The following is a 26713-nucleotide window of genomic DNA, read 5'->3' on the forward strand; positions in this document are numbered from 1 at the left end:
GACATCTCGGACCGAGAATGGGACAACATTCGCGCTTGGGCTCGTGGTTTGGAGCCGACGACGTTGGTCGTCGTCGGTCGGTCGGACAATTTGCATCACTTGCAACGAGGACTCGGTTTGGTTCGCGTCCAATTGGCGAACCTTTACGAAGGTGAAATTAATTTTTCAGTCTCCCTTCCCCCGCCTATTCATCTTCCTGCGAACTTTCAACGTCACTTTTTCACTTGCAGAAAAGTATGCCGTTGATGTTCGTCGGTCGACGAATTCGTTCCAATTTTGCTGGGTTGTGCAGTTTCCGTTGTTCGTGGTCGCCGAAGACGGCCGACTTGAGAGCGCCCACCACCCATTTACGGCGCCGGCTATTGGCCAAGAGCAACTGTTGTACGAAAATCCGCTGGCCGTGATCGGTCGACACTACGACCTCGTGTTGAACGGCGTCGAATTGGGCGGCGGTTCGATAAGAATCCACCGGCCGGCCGTCCAACGCCACGTACTCCACCACGTTCTGAAAGAGAACGTCGACCAGATGGAGCACCTGTTGCAAGCGTTGGAGTTCGGCGCGCCACCGCACGGCGGTTTCGCCATCGGCTTGGACCGTTATTTGGCACTGTTGACCGGCTCGAAGTCGATTCGCGACGTGATCGCGTTTCCCAAATCTCACGAAAGCAGAGATCCGATGACCGGAGCGCCCACTGCCGTCCCGGACGACGTACTCGGCCGTTATCACGTTCGAATCGTGGAATGAAAACAACCAACGATCGTTGTGATCGTGTATGCATTTCGCCGTTGCCGATTGTATGCAAATTTTCCATCCACGTCTATCACGTTTGCGCCTGATCTGCACTGAACTCGAAGGAGTAAATTTTTCTTCGACCTTGGTGAAGTGAAAAAGAAAGAAATAATGGACATATTTTCACAAGTGGCGTTTGTGTTCAAGTGAAATTTCAAATTTTCAATTGTCCATTTTTCGGTTGTCTTGTTACTTGGTAGTCGAATGTAATGTAATACAAAAATGGGCCAAGTAGAAAAGAAAAAAAAAACTGAACCATATATATTAAAATTACAATCGATTGAAAATTTTGTTTTTATTTAAAAAATGATTCACAATCAATTCAAATTGAAATTATGAAAAAAAGGTGAAAAAAAATCAACAAAACGAAGAAAATTTATTCTATGCAAAGCAATTTCTACGATTGTTTTTCTCACTTGACGAACGAATGTCGAATAGGGAAACAAAAGAAGAAGAAGAAGAAGAAAAAAAAACAATTTTTAAAACGTATCACTGTGTACAGTACGACCAACGTTGGTGCCGTTGTCGCCTGTTTTTTTTTATCTTTTTGAAATTTAACTTTACACGTCCGCAAACAAAACTGCCCAATTTTCTTCTCACTCGCAGTGACGTCGTCGAATTGTCGTCATTTTCATTTCAAATTATTATTCACATTATCAAGAAGATTTATGAAAAAAAAAATATTTTTTTTTAAGATGCAAATGATAAATAATTATCATTTCAATAAAATGATAGTGAAAAAGGAAACGTTACTTCCTTACTGTCTTGGTCGCTGTTTTGTCGATCAAGTACTAGATTTCGAACTTGACCGACCCAACGATGCACAAATTGACAACCCAAGCAGCGATACCCGTCGGACGCGTCCGCTACCCCAACAAGTTGCGATAAAACTCCTATTTAAAGTTGAGACAATTTTCAAATTTATGCAAATAATTTGTCAATTTTGAACTGTTTTGAAAAATTTTTTACAAAAATAAAAAAATTTTCAATACATTTTTCCAATTTGAAAATTTCACCAATTTCGTGCGAAAAGTATGTCAGTTTTTGAAAACCGGTTTTTATTCAATGCAATGACAAAACGAAAATTATTTTTCAACTTCACCAATAATAATAATAATAATAATAGGGCAATTTATTTAGTTTTTTTCTTTTTGTAATTTTTATTTTTGTAGGCTTGATTAGCTAAGAACAATTTGCATGGCAAAATGAATGAATGAATGTCTTTTTGTTTGTCACGATGTCTATTGAAATAAATAAAAGTAGAAACCAAAAAATGAACATTATTTAAATAACAAATCAAAACAAACATGTATTTTTTGTATACTGTGAAGTTTTCATTTTCAAACTACAGTAAAACTTCATTTTTGAAAAATTTCTTCAGCGGCAGTGGTTGAAGCCGATGTTTTTTCGGCATCATTTTGAAAAATTTAATAATCTCTTTTAATAACACCAAACAATATATATATATTTTCTTTTAATGAAACTTTTTTTCATTTTTAATATTAAACATTTCTAACGTTTTGATTGAACGTTTGAAGTTTTTTCCGAGAAAAAAATACTCTTGTTCAAATAATGTAATGTAAAATTTATTTTTTTCTCATTTACGAAGATTCAACGTTGCATACGCAAATTAGACAAACATTAGTTTAGAGCGCTTAAACAGGTGAAAATTTGTCCAAATTTCACGGGCGAGAATTGAAAATCAAAACTGATAACAGCGAAATTACGAGCTCAACTAAAAGCAACAAGTCTTATAATAAGGCTTGTCAAACAAATGGTAGTCGCCGGGAGAGTGGTGGCTGTCCTAGAAACCTGAAATGGATATCTTATCAAGGAGAAAGAATTACGATTCGGACGGGGAATAAATTTCAATATCCAATTCACGATTCTTTTCATCATCTCCACAATCTTTAAACATTACTACATGCACGATTGAATTTTTTTTCAAAGGTTTGGTCTGGTGCTGAACAAAAATGCGAGCAGTTTCATGTAAATATTTGATCGCTAAGTAATCTGCAGCCTAGAAATTTTCAAATAAATACAAACAATATTCATAATCATTTTACATGATCAACATGCATGGCTCACTGGCTGAAAACTCAATATCCCAATCACTGATGGAACATTTTGTCTGAAAATTCGGATATGCGTCGTTTTTGTGATACTCACAATAGGCAATAATCTATTCAAAGAAAATATCAGCGCTCGGATGACACGCGACAATAATTACTTTTCTCAAAGTTTCCGAATCAACAAACAGGAACGGAATTGGTTCTAGATCGTGTCGATTTTCGTCATAATGTTAAATTTATTTAAAATAAAATTTTAATATATCAATATCAATAATCACAATCTTCAAACATTGTTTTCACTGTTTGTGACATTTTGATCACTTTAATAAAGACTTCAATTGTTTCCCCTCATTAGACGTAACCTTCACGAACGGAGACATTATTTACAATTTTACATATCTGAAATATATTTCAAGAAATAAATTAAAAATTTTTTTTAAATAAATGCTATCCAACAAGATCAATAAAATTTACAGTACACACTAAAAAACAATCAAGATGCCGAAAAAGTAAAAAAATATCAACATCTATTTGTATTTTATAAAATTGCATTTCATTTTTTGTAAAGTTATTTTTTTACTTTACAAATCTGATTAAATTAATATGAACAACAAGGTTGACAAATCCCTGACTGAAGAAACTCACACAAAAACGACACTAGAGCAACTGCAGTTATCATAATATTATTCATTGAAATTAACATTTTCCAGTAAAAAAAATGAAATTTCTAAAATAGGACGCATTCATGCACATATCATTGTCCATACTTGTACTGTAATGTTGCCTTAATTTTAAATGCTTTCTTTGTTCAAATTTCATACCGCTTGAATTAGGCATTAAATCATTGAAAATTTTTGTTTTAAATTGTTTTAATTTATATTTAATATATAAATCTTAAAATTATACTAACGTACGTTTATAAAAATTGCAACAGAAAAAGACAAACAAATGCCGGGACAGAAATTTAACCTGATTGTCATTATTCTACAAAAAGAGCGTAGTTAAGCTTGTTTACCTATTAGTGATGAATTTTTCAATGCACCGAAAGATCACTGTGCGCAATCTATCAAGATTTTGAATTCTTACCAAATTTTCAATATTACTTTTGTGTTTATTTTTTTGACAAAAACGATGTTTTCTATTTTAGGTTTAATTAAAGGTTTCATGGCCTTTTGCTAAAGGTCATGTAAAATTTTCACTCAGTGTGAAATGATTTTTAATTATTTGCATGTTTTATTATTATTATTGCAATTATATATTTGCAGTTTACTTGTTAAATATGGTAAATAGCATGATGTTGTTTTAAAACTCCATTTTTATATTGCCATTTTCCTTTAAACGTTACTTTTGGTTGACGTTAAATTTAGTCTTTTATTAAATTGAAACAATCGTTTCATTTTATTTTGTTTTAGAAATTCATTTGCGAAACGTTTATTAAGAAATGCAAATTGTGGTTTCCAAGCACTAGAGAAGCAGATTCAAGATTTTGGAGTATTGCAAACAGTTATTCTTTAACAAAGTAGTGTATTAAAAATGAATTCACCTCCGTTGGAAAACTCTGAAACGTCTTCTGAAGCACCCTCTGACTACCGAAACAGCAATACAGAATCAGATGTGGAAAAGGAAATGGATGAATCGTTAGCCATTAATCAGATCGATTTCCGAATTTATGAAGATATTCCTACACTTCCATCAGTAATCGATAGCAATCTTAATAAAGTAACAGTCAATTATTAGTGCGCAATGTTTTGTAAATTAAAAACAAGCGTTGCATTTATGTTATGCCACTAACATTTATAATATAGTTTAAAATTTTTAGTAAATACCAACGAGTAGATTTTTATTATTCTTTTTATTTTAAGAATTTGATTTATGCAATTTTCTTATTATAATTGTTCATATTTATGCATCTTTTTTATTTAAAAATATGGTATCTTATTTAAGGAAGAGAAAGATTGTCATCAATTGAATTCTTCACAAATGGAAGAACAGCCAGCGGGAACCTCATCTGAAGGCAATTTTCAAGGAGATCAAACATTTGTAAAGAAAATTAATAATGATCATGAATGTCCGTCAACAGGACGAACTGATTCAGACGGTATGTAAAAAAGAAACAAAAGAATTCGCTTATGAAAATGATTTTGTTTTCAGTTTCGGCTGATAATTCACGTACAAATTGCGGCCAATTTGACATGAAGACTCTGGCAACTTTATTAAAGTCTCTTCGCAAAGCTGACCCTTTTTTGCAATCGCTATTTGTAGGATATGATGTTACAAAGCTCGACAGTAATCTCGTTTATATAAAGTAGGTGTATGAAAATTTCTTAAATCAATAATTATGTTGTATGGTTGTTGAACAATTATTTGAAACGCGTTGCGCAATTAGATTTGCACATTTCAACACTAATTTTTTATGTTTATTAATAATATTTTTTTCAGTGCAGTATTTTTGAAAAATAGCATTGCACTTTTTATATTCTATCATTAATGCCTAAATGTGTGATGAATTATTTGACGATTTAATAATTTGATTATATTTCCCTCGAAATGGAATAGTATTAAAAATTACTTATTATTTTAGTGGCAAATTACGTTCGCTGCCAATTGCTCCTTTACCATTGCGTGGTGGGGACATACAAATTCCACAGGAATATTTGATCTCATCACAAGTCAATAGCCGATTGCCTTCGTTAAATATGAGCAGATACAACGAAGATTTGTTATTTTATATGTTTTATACTTTTCTTGGCGACACCCTTCAAATGTCAGCAGCGGCAGAGTTGTAAGTTTATGAATTGTTTACATAGGGTTTTTCCTGTTTTTTATTGCTTAAATTATTATAAATAAGGCCTGATATTTTGCAAAACGTATTCAAAGTTTAATCGTATTCTTACAATTGTAGATTCCGACGAAATTGGCGATATCACTTGTATATGCAGAGATGGTTGTTTCCAGAATCTACAGTGTTTTCTGTCCGTGATTCACAACGAATAGAGCAGGGAACTTGTTTAATTTTTGAGCCGTTGGAATGGAGAAAAGTAATCGAATGAAAAGTTTTATTATTATTATTATTATTATTAATGCAATTTTGCACTTTCATTTATGACGCATAGATTCAGAAACGTATGGAATTAATTCACCTGAACGAAGAAACGCAATTGCAAACACTGGTCATGGATTATCAGTGAAAAAAAGCCTATATATTTTTCTTTGTTCATTCTCATTATATCTACTAAACGCAAATTATAAAATTCCAAAGTTTACTGCTTCTGTTTATTTTATCTGAAGTTGGCAATGAATTACTGCCACCGATAGTGCTGCTTAACGCCGATCCAAGAAAGCTTTATTGGCTGTGTTGTTTTACTGGATATTTATTGCATGTGTTTTATTTAGTTGACAGAATTTGTATGTTCGTGCGAAATAATTTTCAACTATATTCAAAAGTGAGCAGCAATAAATATTGAATTCTGTTGTCTGGCGACCAAAAGAAATGAATCGACACAAGCGACATGGATAATAATAGATAAAGTTATTGCAATTGTGCATGATCATCATCATCAATTTATGAGGTAAGGGGAAAATATTCATGGAAAGATGTCAAAAGAGCACGAAGCGGGTGTTGTCGAATATTTTATTTTCCAAATTCAGGGACAAGTCGAGTCCACTCAGCGAGCGACAGTGGATTTGAGTAGGCGCTTCTGCGTGGGGGTTTTGCACGTGGAATAATCCAATGGTTTGTTGTTGATGAGGTACTGGTCGAGCAGGGAATCCGTATCACTTGACGATTTTCCCACGGAAACCCCTTCGTCGTGTTCGTCGGAATTGCATTCGTCCGGCTTTTTCCCGGATTCCAGTCGTTGACGCTGTCCCAGACGTTCTCGGAGTTCGGCCAGCTCACGACCAAGCTGTCTGGCTTCTTCCCTTATGCGACTGTTTTCCCGTTCCAATTCCTTAACTCGGCGGTAGCGGGCTTCGAAAAGGGCGCGTCGATTTGCTCTGCATCGTTTCGCGGCTTCGTTGTTCCGTCGGCGTCGTTCCAAATAGCGTTCAGTACCGTCGTCGGTGGACGATTGGGAAAATGGCGACGCCCCGGTCACCGGGTCCAGTGATGTTGGAGAAAGCGAATCGACGGACGACGAACAACCGGTGCTCGCTTCGGTGGATCGTCGTTGGCGTTCGACCGACGGTTTTGGACCTGGATCTTCGGTAGTACTGTCGGCCGTTTCGGTTGGCTTTGGTGGGGCGGGTGGATTTTTTGAAACATGTCCAACGTCCACTGAGCAGGTCGACTTTTTCACTGCATCTTGTTGTTGTTGTTGTTGTTGTTGTTGCTTTTGTTGCTTTTCGAGCAGCTTGTATCGAAGACATTGTTTGCCGTCCAAAAACGACGCTCCCATCACTAGTGCAGCAGCGGCAGTAGTGGCGGGATTGGATAAATTGAATGGAGCAGCAGCCGGTGTTCCAGGTAGCCAATTCCAACCGTACGGTGTCAACGACGGGGTCTGCGTCAAAGCACCGGCATCCAGTGTAAACGGCCCCACCCTCGCCAACGGTGTATGGACCGGTGGAGATATGGCGCAATTCAGAGCCGAGTTGGGAATCAGCTTGCGTATAGCTTCCAGTTCACTTTTCAACATCTCGTTTTCTTTACTCAGAGCTGTCAGACGAGATTCGGTTGCCAAATCATTCAGACGACGACGTTCACGGGAACGACGAGCCGCTTCGTTATTTCGACGCCTTTTCTCCCAATAACGATCATCATAAAGCTTCTCCTCGTGCGTCTGGTCGTCCGAATTGATCATGCACGTCTTTGATCTCTCCTTGTTGTCTGGGAAATCTGTCATTTTGCGGCTTACTGGCTTCGCAGGTTTTTCATTTCTAAACAAAATATGAACAATTTAAGAATTAAAGTCGAAAAACATAACCATTTCGACAATGGTAAGTAAAACGGTCAAAGTCGAACGGGGCAATGGGAGAAAAAGGAAAGATTTAGAATTTTCCACACTTGGAACAGGAAAATTGAGATCCGGCTAGAGCATGCATTTCCTCTCCAACTGTGAAACGCGGTGATTCCAAATGAAAATGCCCGGCTAAGGAAATGAAGCGAAACAACAAGAGCTGGACCTGTTGCAGTGGCCGAATTTTGGAAAGCTGCAGGCGATAATGAAAATGCAGGTCGTTCCTAGTGCGGCAAATATTCAAACTGTTCACAAATCATTTATTAAAATTTATCAGTTATTTTTCACATCTTTCTCTTGAAGATTTATTTGTTTTTTTTTTTCAATTCAATGCAATAATTTTTTTTTCTTTTTTATTCTTTTCAATTGATCATATTTTTGTCATTCGTCTATCACCACTACTACTAAACCAATCAATAATCGAATTGAAAAGATAAAAATAGCAGCAGCAGATGTTTGATTTGTGATTTGAGAAAAGCAAAACATTTGACAATATTACAACTTCATTCAGCTTTTTCTCTCTTTTCAAAGTATTATCAGTTTTTGAAACAACAATTTTATATTCAAATTATTTAAAAAAAATAAAAAAGAATTCAAATTCACAACACTAAATGACACTCCCATTACTTTTTGGTCTCATGCCAAAAGTTTTCGAATCACAAACGACCGTAGATTATATCAACCCAATGGTAGCCTTGAGCAGAAAGTTTAACAACATAAAAGTTGATTATTATTTATGCAGTGCAATATTTCTATAAATAAATGAATACAACAATAACAAATTGTCGGTTGTTATTTTTCAGTCTAATTTCCAAACTTTACCTGTAATATATTATTATTAAATCGAACAGCTTTTTTCACATGAAATGAGTATTTTTCATTTCCGCCGTTTTTTGTATTGTTTGCTTACGATGCACTAATTGTGCAATGTGAAATATTCCAAAATAGTTATGCAACTGACGTACACACAATCTGATGATAATAATATTTCATATCAATGATCTCATTTTAATACTTCTATGTGTTTTAATAATAAAATTTTCAAGTAAAGTTTCTCTTTTTGAATTATCATATTGTTTTATTTATAAATTTTTCTTTATACAATGGGAATAATTGCTCAAAGCAAGATGAATGTGATAAATTAAAAGCATGAAAGTTTTTATTAAAATTTTACCTGTACATTCCTTTGTAGAGCAATTATACTGTAAAAACTTCAATATTGTCAAAAGTTCTTTCTATTTTTAAGACTTAATAATAAACATAAATTATAAACTGAATAATAATATTGTTGTTGTTGTTGTTGTTATTTTAAAAACGTTTTATTAAATTTTAATGAATAAAATTATAATAACTAACTTGAAAATGTTCAAAAGTGAAGAATATCCAATAAAGAATATGGCATTTTCGAATCATTTTATAATCCAAAAGTAGCGCGCTGCTTGGAAAGTTATCGTTGAATTTATTGCAATGAATGAATTTATTTTTAATATTTGTCAATTTTTAATCGAATTAATTGTCATTTTGCCGAATAAGTTGTGAATGAAAATCTCCAATAAAGACAAGATCGAATAGTTCTACCTACCATCATCTTCAAATAAACAGTGACGGCCTAGATTGGTGCAACATGTTTTCTTTTGAAATACAAATTTATAAAACTGTGAGAAAATAAATTGCCTGGCCATATGGACATTTTGTATTCTTTATTGTTTTACTTTGTCCTATTTTATATGAATATGATTTATACTTTCAAAATGATCTACCTGATCAATAATATTCTTCAAATTGTTGAAATTGGTTTAGAATGAAAGAAAAAAAAAATTAAACCAAAAGTACATACCTCAGTTTTAGTGGATGAGATGAAATTTGTTCTTGTTTTGAATGAACAACAAAAAGAGATTTCAGCTTGGTTAGTTAGTTAACCAAGCAGCGCAGCGGTCTCCAGGAGAGCAGCAACTCACTAGCTCCGCCTAGGATGATGGATCTGTGTTGCGATTGCTGGGGGCAGTCGGTGGTCAATCGATTGGATTTAGTGCAGGCTCAATGGTCAACGGCTACGCAACCACGGCTCGGCAAACAGAAAACCTATTCAAATTGGTTGATGCATTTAATTGTTCACTGGTCGCTGGCAACGTGGCTGACGGCTTTGATCTGCGTCTGGTCATCAATTGAGCCTATCCAGACACTTTTGGATCGATGAGTCTGGAAAACGTTTGTTGACCAGACAGAGCAAGCATGAACGTCTGCTGCGAAAATACGCGGCTGCCAGAGCTTCATTTCCATCACTGCTGCATCATTTCCAAAGCTCCGGGTCGCCTACTGACCGCAGAGGCAGCTGATTGCTATCGTTGTTTACCCGTATGTTGACGTTTCGACTTTGGCGGCGACCCTGAAGGTTTTTGTTATTGAAGTTGCTTTAAGCATACACACACACACACACACATGCTAACGTGAAAATCTCGTTTTAATGTTGGCAATTAAATGCTGAGAAAAGTGAAAAAGATAGCTAGCTTTACACTATTGCTTTCATTTCATCGGTTGTTGAAAATTGTGTGCAATTACGCCTTCCATGCTTTCATTATTATTGAAATATAAAAGTATCCGATACACAGACATGTCAGTCATTAAAAAATTATTTTTTTGAAATTCAAAAAAACTTTCAAAAACTTTTGCTTAATGTAGTGTTCAATTGAACATTGCCGTATTTTGTTTATCAAATAATCCTACTTATTCTAGTAAAAATTAAACTTTCAATACAAATTATTACTTCAGCATTTCTTAGCTGTTAAAAGATCATTTAATTTCAAACAGAAGCTTTTGTTTATCTTAAAAATGCAGTGCTCAGTTGATTCTTCGAATGATTCCAGAATAAGCATATCAATTTTAAGCATTCACGGGAAATGTTTGTTTACTATTGATAGCTTTATCAGCAGATCGAAGTGGCTTTGTAATTTTGATAAATTACACTTAATGAATCTGTTAAACATTCACCTGCTTGATATTATTAAAAGTGATGGAGATTTTTCTGAAATGGCATACTTTTCTTTTGTATTAGCATTTCTCATTTTTTACGTTTAATAACAATTTGTTGGTTTTTTGAAATTGTTGAAGCATTTATTAATGAATTGTAATTTCAAAAATTTTACAATTTTGAAAACAAAAACAAGTATTATAAAAAGATATAGAAGAAAAACAATAAAATATGTCGAATTAAAGGATAAGTTTTTTTGAAGAAAGTTACGATCTATTGAAGATGCTTCATGATGGACAATAAAGTGCAAATGCAGTAGCATTAGATTAGTATGAAAACAAAAGTTGTAAAAGAAAATGGATGTAATTTTATTATTTTGCTTTGTTCAGTTGACAAATTGAAGAAACATGCTTTGGTGGACAAAATGTTCAAGGTTTCAACAGACCTGATCAGAGCTAATAAGGTCGTTCATAAGAGAATATAGTACAGTCCGGAACGATTATTACGTATAATTTAATGAAAAATTTCCGAATAATTGTACTCGAATTAACTGCACAATGGAAGAAAAAGTGATCAGCTTTGTCCAAGGAGAAGCGAGCGGCTCCGTTCCATTTTCTTTTTCAACGGCAAACTTGTTCCGCATTTGCAAATTTATATGCATGAAAAGATTATTGTGCCTTAATTAAAATCCTTTATCTTTCGACATCTTTTTTCAGGAACAATCGATTTCTTTTAAACGTTCTGACATAAATATTGACGCTAATTTGAGTGAAAATGTTAACAGGAAATATTTGATGTTGCAATTAAAAAATAATTTTTTTTTCTTTCATCAATTCTTCAATATATGTCACTTTGGAAGGAAGCATGCAAACTTTGCGCAATTTGCTGAAGCGGTGAAGTTGAAGCAATCGACTATGCAATGCTTCAATTTTCTACGCTGCTTTCATTTTACAACTTATCGTTAATATCAGCAGCTGTTCAACAGGAAAAAAACGTTCGTTTTCTTTGAAATGAAGTCGCACAATTAAGAAGCTATTGTTGTAATGCAGCGCAATTTTTACTAATTACTCTTTTGAAAACATGATAAAATATGCAATGCAACACGTTCCTGAAACTGACCGAACCATTACTTTCAATTCTGGAGCACAGTATACAAAAAAAATTATCCTCATTTAACAGCATGACACAATCAATGCAAAAGCTTAACACTTGTTTATATTATTTACAAACAATTTTTTGTAGTGCAAAACAAATTAGTAAACGAATTATTCAAATTTGGATCATTTTTTAATATTTAAATGCAAATTTTTAATTAAAGTTCTTCGCTTCAAACCTTTTTTTTAAATGAAGCTTCAGCTATTCATGTATGCCTGCAGTAGCAAAAGAATTACTACTTTAACTGTGAACAAATTATGCATTATGCTTTTTATTAATGTAGCATTGTTAATTTTATTGAATATTGAAAAAAAAAGATTAAAATGAGATGTGTAAAATAATACTATTTATATATTTGCATGGAACATTTAATATGAAAATATTTTACTTTTATTAAATTGTTTTTTGAAATATATTTTATATTTAGTTATGCTTATATTGCAATATAGTTCAATTATGGTACTGATAAATAATAATAAAGTATTATACGTTTCTGTTAAATCAAACTACTTTTATTTTCTGCGTTGCTTTTTAAGAAGCATACGCAATTTGAATTTAAACATTACTTGTTTATTTATGAGTAATAAATATTGAATATTATATAATTCTATCGTAAGTTTAAAAAAATAAATGGCACATGATGTGGTAATATTAAATAATGCAACTTGGCGTTCGTATCTAAAAGAATAAAGCACGATTTGAGCAACGGCGCTTGTCAGTTTGAATTAGCTGAGCAGTTTTAATAAATTTGCATACCATTCACGAAAATTAATATAAAAGCAAGTCCTCTGCAATTCGAAAATGCAACTTAGACAGCTTTGAATTGAAAGGCAGAAGAAAATTAATTTGCATAAAGTCTAGATATGAATTGGCGCGCACAATTCCAGATAAATCGAACCCGTCGAAATTGTTTGAAGCATCAACACTTGTTTCTTTTAATTCATTTAGTCAGTTCATTTGCATTTTGCATAAAATTTATAAACCAAGTTTGAAAATGCAGTTTAAACAATTTGCATAACGTCTAGACATGGATTCATGATAAAAATGAATGATGCTTTTGACCAAATTTTAATTAACAACTGTTTCGCAATTAATTTGCACAGTTTTAGCTTAATGACAAAATGAATTGCATGTTTTAAAATGAATATTGAAAAATTTTCAATTATATTTATCAATAAGTAACGCATTGGAATGCGATTGTGTAGAATACATTTCAATCAGCATTCAAATTGTTATTTAAAAAATGTTTAATTTCATGAACGATTAAATTAGTGCAATGCATCTTGAAATGATATTTTATATGATTACTTGGTAACATTTGCTTCGAATAATTTCATATTTAATTTAAGTACCAATTCGAATAGTCACATACAGTAAACTTGTGAAGCTTGAAACATGGAAAACAATTGCAGTTTTGTTTGAAATTATCAATGTCAACATCATTTGCTTAAATACATTTGTAGCATAAAGGATATGTTGTAAACGAAAAATGGAAAAGTTAAAGAGCATTTCGTCTCCTTTGACTAGCTACAGGATAGTTTTCACAACTTCAATATGCTAAAAGGCATTCCATTCGAATTTGCATTTCAAAATGTCTACGTTCAACTCCATATTGGCATTGGAGTTGAATTGTTATCATCAGGGTCTAATTAGTTGAGAGATAATTGTTTCAGCTTAGACTACATTTTCAGCATGGCTAACAGATCGCTTTGAATAAAAAAGGTCCGGCATTTAGAGACTCTCGTCTGCCCTTTTCACCCAGTTGCATCCGGCTAGCAAACTGGGTGACAGCAGTGAACTGCTGCTGGTCAGGCCACTGAGGTACAGGGTATTTTTTGAATGAATGAAAAAAAATAAGAAAAGGTGAAAGAAGCAAAAGGAGGATTGGGGAAGGGGAAAAAATTTGCCTCATTAAGTTCAGCTGCGTAACCCAGATGAATCATTTCTACAGGTTAAAAATGCAATATTTGAATGGAAGGGTCGTCAGTTGGGAGAAGTTTGGGACTGCTTTTGCGTGACCCGTTTAAGGACAGTTGCTTTTGTCCGTGCCCCCTTTCTCAATAGCTAATCGTTGTCTGATCACAGCCACTTTAATGCGCGCCATAGCCGAGGTGATGCTCAGTCGTCGAACCGTGGAACTGTGATGCGAGTTGCTTTGGGTGTCAAAATATTTTTCAACTAATCTCTGATTTGCTTTTTCCTTCTATACTTGACAGATCAGACAGAAGATTTCAGCATGTTTAATTCAATTTTTGTCCACTTTCTATTAATTAATCAAATCCTCAAAGTATGAATATAATATTTCCATTTGAATATATTATTTGTTTTATGAAATACTTTCCAGATGTGCAATGCCAAATGGGCAACCATTGACAACGAAGTGATAAGTAAAAAATTTTTTGCAACATCTTTCTTGAAATTGCTTCATCTTTTGATTTTCAGACTGCGGCATACAGTGTACTGAAGATACTATTACTGTCAATTTTGTCACGAAAAATCCATTCCACGGAAGACTATTTGTCAAAGGTATGTCTGATAAAGTGGAATGCATGCAATCGTTTGACAACGAAGCATCCAGTACCACTCAACCGACAATGTCATTTGGATTCGGGGCGTGCAACATGCACCGATCTCGAATGGTAAGTGGCTGCAACTGGAACAGAAAATAGAAATAGCGTAGCATCACTTTTGCATTTTGACTTCATAAATATTTATATTAGCAATTCAACTCCTTTATACCATATTTATACTTTTATATAAATATCATCAAAGTAAATAACTAAAAATGTGAATTACTTTAAAAGTTTAAACAACGTCTTTATGTAACTCGTGAGCTTTAATATATACTACAGAATTATTCAATTTTGATTAAAAATGTTCTTATGCTGCAAAATGAAGTACAATATTGTACATTTTTGCAAAACACAAAAACTTACGTTGTGAAATGTAAATAAATAAGAAAATTAATCTGAAAATTGTTAAGATTATTATAATAAATTTAATAAAGACGACTTTATTTGACTAAATTTAAGTTTCATTTGTGAAATTTAATTATATTACTTGATTATGTAAAATACAATTGCTGATCGATTGGCTGTTCCTGTTCGTGGGATTACGTCTGTTTGGAAATTACATTTATATATGATAAAACTCAGTTATTGCAATGAAACAGCAAGGAATTTATAATCACCGACTATTCAGCTGTTTGAAATATGTAAATAATTATTTATCTTGAACAAATAAACGGAACATCATTGAATTCAGTTTACGTTGCTTGTTTTATGCAGCATTTTTAGACAAATTCGATTAATATTAGTAAACTTGTCGAGCACAATTATGAATAGTAATTTACAATATGCTCAGTGTGTATATTTTTGATTAATCTTCAAAAGTACAATAAGTATTTTTTGAATAATTCTATTCTGTAACTTTGGCATTAAGAAAACCATGCACTTGTAGTATATGCGAAAATTTTTGGTGTTTTCAGTTTTACATTTTTATCCTTTTGGAATAAAAATAAATTTAAATGAAATGCTATTTTATAAAAATTTGCATAATTTTCAGAAAACTTGAAGTTGTTTGGCATTTTCATTGTCATTGTCTTTTGCCTTTTTCCTTCATTTGATTCTGAGCATTGCTATGTCATTGAAATGCGCATCAAACCGTTCATACAATTATGTCTCTTTGGTTATCAGAATTCAAAATTATCACTTTACTAATAGATAAGAAATAAGTAAATAAACGTCATTTTAATTGCAATAATAAATAATGATCTTGTGATTAGATGTTTTTTTTTCATTCAGTATTCAAAGTGATTTCCATTTTAGCTAGCAAAATAATTCAACAATGCTTAATCATGAGATCAATTAGAAGAGGCATCGCAGGTCTTTTTTTTCTTCAAAACGATCACTCACTCATGTTGGCCTGCTCTTGACATTACTTTCAGTGAGGTTATGTTTGATTGATTAGCTTTTCAAAAGTTTCTGACCCAATAACCCGCTGCGAGTTTATCAAAAGAAATTCCCTTCTAAAAGCTGGTTGAACAGCAAGCATATTATAACTTCTTATTGTTTGTTTGCAATTTTATTATTGCTTGCATTTTAATTTCTCCTCTTTCAACGGCAAATAATTGCACTGATCAGATTCAATGACAAACAAACATTGTTTACTCATATTGAAAAATGTCTGCATTGGGAAATTTCATTTTAATATATATATATATATATATAGAAGCACAATTTTTGTCACAACAATGCAATAAAATATATAAAAAACATTTTTATCGGTATTTTATTAAAAGATTTTAAAAATCTACAGCACATAAAGCTGGTGTAAAAAAACAGTTCATGCATAAGAAATGTTGCTTTTTGTTTTCCCCGTTGAATGGAACAAATTGCAATTATGCATGCGGATTATAAATCATGTGATTTGAAACAACAATTTATTACATATTAGATTCGCCAATTTTCAGATCGATCCACAACCAGGCATGATGCAGTCTATCGTTGTGGTGATCAGTTTCCACAGGTGAATATGAATATTTTCAAGTGAAACTTTGCAAACAATAATCTTTTAGAACATTCATCACGAAAGTCGACCGTGCTTATATGATTCAATGCTTTTACATGGAAACTGAAAAAACGGTACGTTATTAATTGTAATTTTTCAAGCAAAATTAAAAAAGCCTATTCACAGCATCTGTTATCGACGATATTTGTATTATAGGTAACGTCGCAGCTGGATGTCAGGTATGCATTGAAATGGATAAATTTATTCCACAATTTGCCATCCAGGGCTAATGTGCTGCATTTGTGAAAAAAACATTTCAGCATGCTTACCACTGGTCAACTGTTGGACACTGCGCGCATGCCGACTTGCCTGTACGAAGTGAGAAGAGGAGGTGCCGATGGACCAATAATTCGTTTTGCTCAAGTTGGCGAACCAGTGCATCACGTTTGGTCTTGCGATAGCGGTATATATTTTTTTAAATTAAATTTAAAATAAACAACAACAACAATCACTGCATCATTTCATTAACAGATTCACATAGAATACTGGTGAAAAATTGCTACGTAGACGATGGACAAGGGAATCAAGTGAAAATTATCAACGAACAGGGGTAATGAATCATAAAAGAAATAAAGCATTAAAAAATTAGCAAGAAAAAAATATTTCAGTTGTGCTGTTGAAACGGTAATAATTGGCGATCTGACCTACGAACCAATCGGCAACGCCAAAGCATGGGTCGACGCGTACGTGTTCAAATTTGCCGACAAGCCGCACGTCTTTTTCCACTGCACCATTCAACTGTGCAACCGAGGCGATCAGTTCTGCGAAAATCTGACCGTAATCCACATTCCCATGCACCGACAACGAAACCTCTTCCACTGCCACTGGTATATATATATATATATATATTTGTTCGTCTCTCTTTCAGCCACCCAGATGCGGAGGAAGCTCGGCTAGCTCGGCTGGCAGATTCGATGGCACCGGTTCCATGGAGACCAACCCGTACGGCTTTATATTTCGACAGCAAAAACAAAAATACAAACAAAGACGAAATATCCACCCTGAAATGAATGATAAGAATAATAATGACGGTGACGGTGAAAAAATCAAAAATGATCAGTCGAAATACTATTCCCAAGAAATTGACCTTTACACTCCATCGTTGACAGTTGTCGATTTGGAGGATACTGTAGCTGGAGATGAGAAGACTGAAAATGACAATTTTCCCTATTTCGTCGAAGGTAAACATTTCAACTCCAGCACAAAACGCACGCAAAATTTCATTTTCAGACGATGATCACAGACAACCGATTGCAGCAAAAGGCAAATATGCGGACGTTTGTTTCACAAAAACTGCATATGGGGTTTTTCTTCTGGGTATTGTGCTGCTTTGCACGGTTCTTTTCGTATCATTCGCTCTTCTGTGCCGGCAAAGAAAACTGCTGAAAACCAACAAATAACCAACAACAACAACAACCATCCGGCAGTCGACAACATTTCACAGGTCAGTAGAAGAAAAGCATCTGCGTCGAAAATTCGCACCACTGCCGGGATGCAATACACCATCCAACCAGCACCTTTTTTCTCTCCCCTACCTAATTACCTCATTATTATTCGATATTATTCAAATAAATAATGCAGTTCCATATTTGATCAATTTATAATTCAACATTGCGGCCAATGAAAAACATTCATTCCAATTTGCATAAATCAAATTTTTTATTCATAATTTCCTCAAGCAACAGACAGAAATGCAAACAAACGAACCTAATGTAAACTTTACAATTACATATCACCTTGTACACCGCGCCGCTGCAAAAATAAAAGATTATACATATTATATATACATATATATATATATATATATATATATATATATAATCCTCTTATAAATGGAAATGATGAAGAAACTGTTTTTCCTATATGAAAAAAACGAACAAAAAAATCAAAATCATGCTCTGTATATTTGACATAAAACTGAGCTATGTACCAGTTTTTAAAATTATCCCCTAAAATATGTTCAGTTGCTTAATCGGCAGACGGTTTACGTGGTGATCTGAATACGAATTTTCTCGATTTCATATAACTCCATTGATGTCGTTTCCAATAATAAATAATCGCTGCAATTGGCGGGATCATGACCAACAGCTAAAATTTACAAACTGTTATGACATTACAGTTGCACACTGACCATTACAATTATGAACAGGAATAGTAATAGTAATAATAAATAAATAAATAAACATAGCAACGAATAATGTACAGCTGACACAAACCACGTTGAAAATTTCAAATCTACTTGACTAATATTTTAACGATATTTTTGAACGTACTTTGAATGCCCAACGCTTGCGGATATCGTGTTCCGGTTCGGACGCCCATTTCAAAAAGCACGCTACGTCTTTTGCCATTTGACTTTGTGTTGCAGGGGTTCCTAAAATTGAACAGCATATCACAATCAAACAATTAATTCGCTGATCATAAACGAACATCTTCGACTATTCCACTAATATGCAGTTGTTAATTTTCACAGCATACTTATTTATGAATTTTTTTCAACAATATCAATCAATACTCACATATTTCCAAATAAAATTAAATGGAATTTTCACAAATAAATATCCACTTAAATATGCAAAGATTGTAATGAAAGTACAATCAAAATTTATATTGGATAAATATAACCCCAACATGAGAAATGGACCCCAAAAGGAAAACACACATTCATACCATCCTCATATTCTAACATGTCGTCAAACAGCTGCTGAGTCATAGCAATTGCTGCGCCATTCGGAAAATATGGATTATATGCTTGATAAGATTCAACGGGAAAACCGGCTGGTGGTTCCATGTAGCCAGTCAAAAGCATGAATAAATAATCCTAAAAATCAAAAAAGTCAATACAAAATTAAATATAAAAATCATCCAACATTAGAAAACAAAAGCTTCAAAATCTTAATGACAACCAAAATCAAATTGGCGAAGAATGAAAAAAATAACATTCGTTCATTTTTGTATTACAATATTCTCACTTCTTGTACATTATAAAGAAAAGTTTCTTTTTCCTACCTCGCCTCCATGACGTGCCAATGTAATCAGAGAAAGATCCGGAGGCAGAGCGCCGTTATTAGCAAGGCGAGCGGCCACTTCATTTGGATACGGTTGTGGCAGATAATCAATAAGTTTACCAGGTCGCATGTACATTTTTCCGTCGTCACCGGGTCCATCTTCAACTTCAATCTAAAATTTCAAAATACCCACTGAAATCTCCTGAATGCATATAAAAACAACAACAACAAGGAACAAAAAAATATTCACTTCAGAAGCTTCACGTTTCGCTTCTTCTTCAGTCATAAAAACATTAACAAAATGTCTGTAAGAAATCTGCTTCATACTATGGCATGCAGCACATACTTGCTCGTAAACTTGATAACCACGACGTATACTACAAAATAAAAAAACAAATTTATTCCACTAATGCATAATTTGAAAACTGAAATAAACAAACGAGGCCGCATCGTATGTCTTTAAAATGCCGCTGTGTGGCCAGTCCAAATGCGGTAGATGCAAGTGCAGGAAACTAGCTTCAGCTACATGATTAAGAGTGTAAAGCAAGCCAATGCCCACAACACTAGCAATACCAATCGCTATCGTGGGCTAAATTAAATGCTTACTGCATTAAATATTAACTTTTTTTCAAATAATAAGTTCATACCAAAGAGCTTTTGTTTTGGCCCGCTGCAAATGAACCAAACAACCTCTTTAACAATAAAAGCAAAAATGACATTTGAAAAAGTAATTAAATATACCATTATAATAAACAATATTTCATACTGATTTGATATTACGGAAATTTTATGATCATTATATCATATATAAGAAATTATGAGAAAAAATCACTGATTTAACTTGACAATCTACAAAAGGTATAACGTACATTCCAAAGGCGAACAATAGAAGTAAAAATGAAAACAACAAAATGAGGAAAGCAAGCAATGCTAAAAAATTAAAGCAGGCTGTTTGCTTTAATGACAGTAAAATGATAATAAAAATAGCTTTATCTTACATTAAATGTATCAGTAATTGACAAGAAAAAAGAATTCAGTCTTTCAACTCAGTAATTGATAACGTTTTTTTCAAATCAGAAAATGTTGACAGTTAAAATCATCCATCTAAGCTCAGTAAAAACTGTAAAAACAACTAAAAAAATAAGCATCTGAAAAATGAAAATCTTCAAATGTCACTTTGTCAGACGTCAATCCAGACACAATGCACAATTAAAATAAATATATTCCTTCTATCTAACACTTAGTAGAACAGTGAAATTGGGTCTACATTTAAGTAGCATTAAAATTAATAATTTCTAATCTAAGTGTAAAATTTAACCAAAATGAAACTGAATTAGTTTTTGGCCAGTCTTTTTTACTATTATATTTTTACTTCGTGGCAACTCTTTATTTACATGTTATTTTATTAAGAATTTGATCATGTTCATAAGAATCATGTTAATTTTATTAAGAAGCATTAGTCAAAATTGTCCACTGAACAATATCAAATAACGTAGATGTTTAAGAAAATATTTTTAAAATTTTACGGGAAAAATGACAAAGCATAAGAGAAAGTATGACAATGTTTTAAACTAGGCAAAACTGCAGAATGTTTTTCCCTTCGAAATACTTAGTCTTAACGTTTTCTTAAATAAAAAAATTCCAAAAATTATATTGAACTAAAGTTAAAACAAAACTAAAAAACGATCATGCCTAATTTAATAAGTCCTTAATGCTCGAATGGAAATTCTTACCGATGGAGAAATTTGAAGCAGTCTTTTGTAAGTCAAATCCAATCTATTGCAACCTTTGAAGGCATTAATCATCGCAACCATTCTAAAGAAACAAAATAAGTTGTAAAATACATTACTTAAGCAGTATAAGCAAAAATTACACTGTTCAGCATTTTCATAGAAAAATGTAAGTAAATGCGACAAAGAGAATAACATACTGATAACAATTCATATTATAATTTCAATATAAAAGGCAGATATGATTGGTCATAGGATCAACTGTTCGAGCAATTTACTGAATCTCAAAAAAAAAGAGAAAGAACATCAAAAATGAAAAAATTATTAACACAGTACAACAGAGCTGCAATATGACAAACATTCAACATATTAATAATTAAGTGTTGTAAACTAATGAGAGAACATTCTTTTCGTTGTAATTGAAAGAATTCTAAACTGACATTAAGTGAAAACGGCTCGCCACCGCATACGGTTCGTTATACAATGATCCTTCACAAATGTCATCAGTGCATGCAAATTGTGAAAATAACTAAAATTATTTTAGTCAAACACGGCGCATATACATAGCCTGTAACTAGCTCTCCTTTAGATACTGCTTTTCCAAAAATAATAAAAAGGATTTCAAATATGCCTATTTCAAGATAATAAATTTCAGTCACTATTTCAAATTCTTCTAAACAGGTGGCTTAGTAACTCCAATACCGTAAGAAACAAATGAATATCAAGTGCAACTATTAGCTGCACTTCAACTTTAATTCGAGGTTTTAGTTACTTTAGTTAGTTTCTCCCACCCATTATTGTTAAAAACAAACAGTATTTATTTAGTTGTTCATTTTCACAAACTGTCATGCGTAATAATTTGCTATATGAAATGTAATCATTTTGCTTTAACTTTCATGATAATTTTTGAACTCACAACTCACATGCAAACAACATTAATAAAAATCTGACAGCATCGTCTAACTGACCGAGAAGTGGGAACATTTAATGGCATGTTGGAAAGATGGACCTCTAATTTCACATAATACTACTAAAAATACAGGCTTATGTTTAAGCGATATTAAACCTTTTAGTAGAATGTAAAATTCTTTCTTTTCACTAAGCATTATTAGATAAAAAAATTACTTCAAAAATCAACAGAAGAAAATCTTAAATTTTATTTCATAAAAAAATATTTTTGTCTCACATTTTGAAGTTTTACGCTATTTCAGTTTCCAAACGCAATTATTGCGCATAATCAAATAAATTATAGAAAACGTATAATACTTCCATTTTAATAACGGAAAGTAGTCAAGGTTACGTTTTTAAGAAATGTTTAGAATATTAAAAATATTATCACTAATACTATTATTATTATGATAAGCAATAATATCCAACAAAATTTTAACAAATACAGTGCTGAATGTACTGCGCATTTGCAATTTGGCGGCAGCAGCTAATAGAATTATAAGTACGTAAAACAGGTATTTTTACTTTTAACAGAATCAAAGGAATATCATTTCCAACAAACCACAGTAATGACTTGATATAATTCTGCAAGAAATAAGAATGAGCAAATATAATTTTGTCATTAAACAGACAATTTCTTTTACAGATAATGCAAAACAAAGGCATCCCTGATTTCAGCAATTTTTAAACGCCAGACTTCATGCTGACCATCTAAAACTTTAATATCACGTATCTAATTACTTCAAAATTTTGTTCTTTAAAATAAACAACTTTATTAAAACGCACAGCAACTGAGTGCTTTAAACAATATCAAATTGTTTAAACTTACTGAGCTTGATATCAGCAGCAATTCAAATCTCAAAATCAGTTTGATCTGGTTTCTCCAAGCGACAAGTAAGTAAATAATCCAGTGATCATTTTTACAAGAAAAAAATTATTATTCTCTTTCAGAAATGGATATACTTAATACTTTAAATGTGCCCAATCCATTGTCAATTCAAATTTTTGCTGTGGTGATTACTTTGGCAGGAACGGTTGGTTTGCTGTTAATTTGTTCGTGGTGTGGTAACAAGAATGAAAGCAAAGACAAAAATCCACCCCCTCCAGAGATGCTACAAACTGAGACTGATTGTTCGCGAACCTATTCCTCAACATACGCAACATACGTGTATACGCAGCAACAATCTATTCCAACGTTAGCGGCTACGCAATGCCATATTACGGTGTCCATGCCACCACCGGTATCTCCACCATCGATGGAATCTCCTGCATCGGATGCATTACCAGTTGTGACTGAAACTTTATCGCCTGAAGCAAACTCAGCTCCTGCAACTGTTAACAAAGTTGATCTTGAGATGCAAAGTTGGGCCCAGGGCGAGTCCGCGTTGGACACAATGGCTAATGTCCCATCCATTACCCGCAGTTATGCAGAACGACTTCAAAATAGCTTAAATAAGAATTTTTTCTAGCTGCTTCGTTTTTTCCTCTACTCACTAGACATTTATTGTCAATTATTTCATCACATTCATTAACTTCAGTTTTTTCCTATTTTTATGTTTCAAATATTCTTTAACTCATTATTTGTACAAGCAAAATTACAGTCATTAGTTTTCGTGCTTTTCTGCAATGATATATTTCACCATGTATTGTATAATATAGTAAATCACTTTTGTCCGGTAATCAATGTTTCAGGCATTTTCCAGACAATGTGCTTTCTTTCGGCATTAATCAATTAGTTAATATTATTTTCTCACAATAAATTGCACAACTAAATTGCTCAAAGTGTTGGTTTTGAACATTTATTTTTATTTCATTTTATGGAGGGATATTTTTAAATTCAAAGCATTTAATTTTTGCAATTCCACAATTTAAGTACCCATCTTTATTTTATTTGTTATTTCACTGACATATATGCAAATTCCAGTTCAATGCCATTGAAGATGTTTTCAATGATTTTACATTTAATTTTCAATACGTCAATGAATCAATGATTTATACTAATGCTGGAAATATTTTTTTGAGAAACAGTTACACATGACTGGAATATGAACTGCAACGAAGCACTTCTGACAAAGCATTGTCCATTAAAAGGAAATTCTACCAAAATATTAAGTCGCTGCGTGCTTTTAATGATCAGCATCAATTGGGGAAATACCTCTTTGATTTCTATATAAAAGTATTTTGTAACATGCTAATTTTATGAACTATGATGGTAATTTTCTTTTTCTTTTAGTTTATACATTTATGCATTCAAAACACATATCTTTTGAAATTTTATTTCAAAAACTGAATCTATTTGAAAATCCACTAGCGAGAAATCACAATTTGCGTATGGGAAATCATTTAACGCCGGCTCAGTGGAAAATCACGTGCCACGTTATGCTCATGTTGCGTAAGCTAAAATTGACTAAACCAGCGAAATATCAGATCAGAATGAATAAGAAACAAAACTACATCTGGGCGCGTTATAAATGCAGCTGCGAGAAGCAGGCGAGCAAAATGCTGTTTCGCGTTGGCTAATCTAGATGCTTTGCTCTTGTGCTTGTTGTATACAATGGAGATTGTTCCGTGTTCGTTAGCTTATTGTTGCTAGCAGAAAAATCTATCCGACACTTCGCTTGTGTTCTGTGAGAAATCGCTTCGATTCAAATCAGCATTACTAATAGTTGCTAATCAGAATTTAATTAGATCGTTTACGCGCATCATCTACAGTAAAAGTGAATTCTTGCTAGCAGAAGAGGTCATGGAATTCATCTCCTAACTCTATAAATATATGTATACGTATATTAATTAACAATTTATATTTGTTTCTCAAGCAGTCTGAAGCAAGCATATAGGGCATTTATTGGGTATTGAAATCTGAGCCACAGTCATCCCTGTGGTAATCAGAAATTCAATTACCCACTTGTGCATGATTATCTTTTGCAATCAGATTTTGCTAGCTTTATTTCTCACAACTGTGTAATATGAGCACTGTCATGGACCTGTGAAATGTTAGCGTAAAAGTGTCGAACTTGCTCACTTTTAGTCAAATCATTTTTTCGACCGTTTTATTTTAATATAAAAGTAGTTATTGATGTACACTTTATTTACTTCTTTACTAATGTTATTCAGTAGTTTAGCATACATTGCAATTCAATAAATGCTTGATGTGTGGTTCAGAGAACTTCGGGCTTGTTATCTACAATGAAGTTCTTAGGAAAGTGACTAAAATTAACTTGACTGCTTCACTAACTGAACTATTTGCTTTCAGCTGTACACACCATATATTATTATTTTAGTAAATGACAATCATTGTCAAAATTCAGTATTGGATAGTGTTCAGTATTTCACTGTGCTTACTATACTGGTGTTCATGCTTCCTACATGGGGATGAAAAACATTTTCGTAATCTCAATTTTCACAATTTTAACTTCCTTTTCAATTTTTGATGTTTTTGCACCTTTCTATTTTTTGATCAAACTTTGAAAATCGTTTCAATCTTCATATGCTTGATAATTCATACATTGCTACTTCATTTAATTTTATTCATTTTTCATGAATTTCAGTACTCAAGCTTGCCTTCACCCAATTGACGTTGCTCTACGTTATCAGTAGAAGTGAACGTTATGCAAATTTATTTCGCAATGCTATTCGCGTTGTAGTTGAGTTCATTGTTCGTTTGTAGTAAACGCAACTTGCTGATGTGCAATGACCGCGCTGTTTAGCGTTTTCTCTGGAATGCAGAATGAAGCAGAATTTATTTATTTTATTTTTATTCCTTTAAAGTAGCTTGCTATCAGCACGATGAATAGCTGGACATCAGCGACAGGAAAACGTCCATTTAGGTTTGTTGCGTTGTTGCGAGATATGTTACAATTGCCTGAAAATATAACTGAATCTGTTTAATATTTTCAATAAAAAATAGCGTAAAGCTAGAAAAATAAGTATGATGTTAATAAAGTATTGAACCTTCAAGTTTACTAGCATTTGTTTATGTATTTCACATAAAATTCTCTGTACTGAGACTAATGTATTGTAAAAGAAGCACGTGGAGAATATTTTAATCTTTGATATGGATTTCCATTTCATTTACATTTTTTGGGTTCAGTTATGCTAAATGGAATAATTTTACGTGAGGGTTGTTTTTCAAATATTCCAAACACCCTTCTTCAAACCAAGTCAGAAGCCTATGCTAGTCCTTATTTATCATATTGACGTCAGATAGCGTGCCCTCCTTTAGTAACATTTGAAGTAATTGTATTCTAGTGGCGTGAAGTGACTGAACATTCGGTAGTTTCATGATTAATCTAAATGTCCTTTCATGAAGCATATTTGGGATTTTTGTACATTTTCTTTTCTTTATATACAGATATTCTTGATACTATTTAAGCTTTCTGCTATTTTGAAAATATTTCAAGAACTACGCATCCGGATCGACAATGATACTCTTGTAGTTTAAATGGATGAATAGAAATGGAATAAATTTCTTCTAAAATTGGCATATTGCCTATTTTCATACGTAGGAAGAATCCA

At 33.0% G+C, this 26713-nt stretch overlaps 8 protein-coding genes across 8 annotated transcripts; 6 read left to right on the top strand and 2 right to left on the bottom strand.

Annotated features, from left to right (window-relative positions):
• The first annotated feature begins 17 nt into the window (after nucleotides 1-17).
• On the top strand, nucleotides 18-837 carry Tsp_05240 (ubiquitin-conjugating enzyme E2 1). Its single transcript, XM_003371531.1, is given in 3 exon segments — nucleotides 18-151; nucleotides 170-297; nucleotides 332-837. 3 exon segments carry the CDS (start codon nucleotides 18-20, stop codon nucleotides 835-837), a joined length of 768 nt encoding a protein of 255 aa, XP_003371579.1.
• Nucleotides 838-4395: 3558 nt separating this feature from the next.
• Nucleotides 4396-6050, top strand: Tsp_05239 (putative CCR4-NOT transcription complex subunit 2). The gene is made up of 6 exons (XM_003371532.1): nucleotides 4396-4581; nucleotides 4807-4960; nucleotides 5014-5167; nucleotides 5444-5644; nucleotides 5765-5900; nucleotides 5982-6050. The coding sequence occupies exons 1-6, from the start codon at nucleotides 4396-4398 to the stop codon at nucleotides 6048-6050; spliced, it is 900 nt and encodes a 299-aa protein (XP_003371580.1).
• A 477-nt stretch (nucleotides 6051-6527) lies between these two features.
• On the bottom strand, nucleotides 6528-7790 carry Tsp_05238 (putative bZIP transcription factor). The gene is made up of 2 exons (XM_003371533.1): nucleotides 7783-7790; nucleotides 6528-7740 (listed from the first exon to the last, which is right to left on the bottom strand). The coding sequence occupies exons 1-2, from the start codon at nucleotides 7788-7790 to the stop codon at nucleotides 6528-6530; spliced, it is 1221 nt and encodes a 406-aa protein (XP_003371581.1).
• Nucleotides 7791-12573: 4783 nt separating this feature from the next.
• Nucleotides 12574-14011, top strand: Tsp_05237 (ubiquitin-conjugating enzyme E2 1). The gene is made up of 4 exons (XM_003371534.1): nucleotides 12574-12617; nucleotides 12805-12871; nucleotides 13679-13771; nucleotides 13865-14011. The coding sequence occupies exons 1-4, from the start codon at nucleotides 12574-12576 to the stop codon at nucleotides 14009-14011; spliced, it is 351 nt and encodes a 116-aa protein (XP_003371582.1).
• A 276-nt stretch (nucleotides 14012-14287) lies between these two features.
• Tsp_05236 (putative cuticlin-1) lies at nucleotides 14288-17912 on the top strand. Its single transcript, XM_003371535.1, has 9 exons — nucleotides 14288-14330; nucleotides 14386-14582; nucleotides 16415-16470; nucleotides 16520-16586; nucleotides 16773-16830; nucleotides 16984-17062; nucleotides 17121-17289; nucleotides 17381-17693; nucleotides 17743-17912. Exons 1-9 carry the CDS (start codon nucleotides 14288-14290, stop codon nucleotides 17910-17912), a joined length of 1152 nt encoding a protein of 383 aa, XP_003371583.1.
• A 568-nt stretch (nucleotides 17913-18480) lies between these two features.
• On the bottom strand, nucleotides 18481-22522 carry Tsp_05235 (ubiquinol-cytochrome c reductase, cytochrome c1). The gene is made up of 13 exons (XM_003371536.1): nucleotides 22517-22522; nucleotides 22215-22259; nucleotides 21691-21779; nucleotides 21254-21335; nucleotides 21130-21145; nucleotides 20879-20904; nucleotides 20168-20212; nucleotides 19961-20109; nucleotides 19771-19897; nucleotides 19522-19692; nucleotides 19183-19333; nucleotides 18786-18886; nucleotides 18481-18600 (listed from the first exon to the last, which is right to left on the bottom strand). The coding sequence occupies exons 1-13, from the start codon at nucleotides 22520-22522 to the stop codon at nucleotides 18481-18483; spliced, it is 1128 nt and encodes a 375-aa protein (XP_003371584.1).
• Nucleotides 22523-23151: 629 nt separating this feature from the next.
• On the top strand, nucleotides 23152-23667 carry Tsp_05234 (conserved hypothetical protein). Its single transcript, XM_003371537.1, has one exon. The coding sequence runs from the start codon at nucleotides 23152-23154 to the stop codon at nucleotides 23665-23667; it is 516 nt and encodes a 171-aa protein (XP_003371585.1).
• Nucleotides 23668-25482: 1815 nt separating this feature from the next.
• Nucleotides 25483-25865, top strand: Tsp_05233 (snurportin-1). The gene is made up of 2 exons (XM_003371538.1): nucleotides 25483-25585; nucleotides 25747-25865. The coding sequence occupies exons 1-2, from the start codon at nucleotides 25483-25485 to the stop codon at nucleotides 25863-25865; spliced, it is 222 nt and encodes a 73-aa protein (XP_003371586.1).
• The last annotated feature ends 848 nt before the right edge of the window (nucleotides 25866-26713 follow it).

The sequence above is a fragment of the Trichinella spiralis genome, assembly GCF_000181795.1.
Source record: "Trichinella spiralis strain ISS 195 chromosome Unknown Scfld9, whole genome shotgun sequence".
Taxonomy (NCBI): domain Eukaryota; kingdom Metazoa; phylum Nematoda; class Enoplea; order Trichinellida; family Trichinellidae; genus Trichinella; species Trichinella spiralis.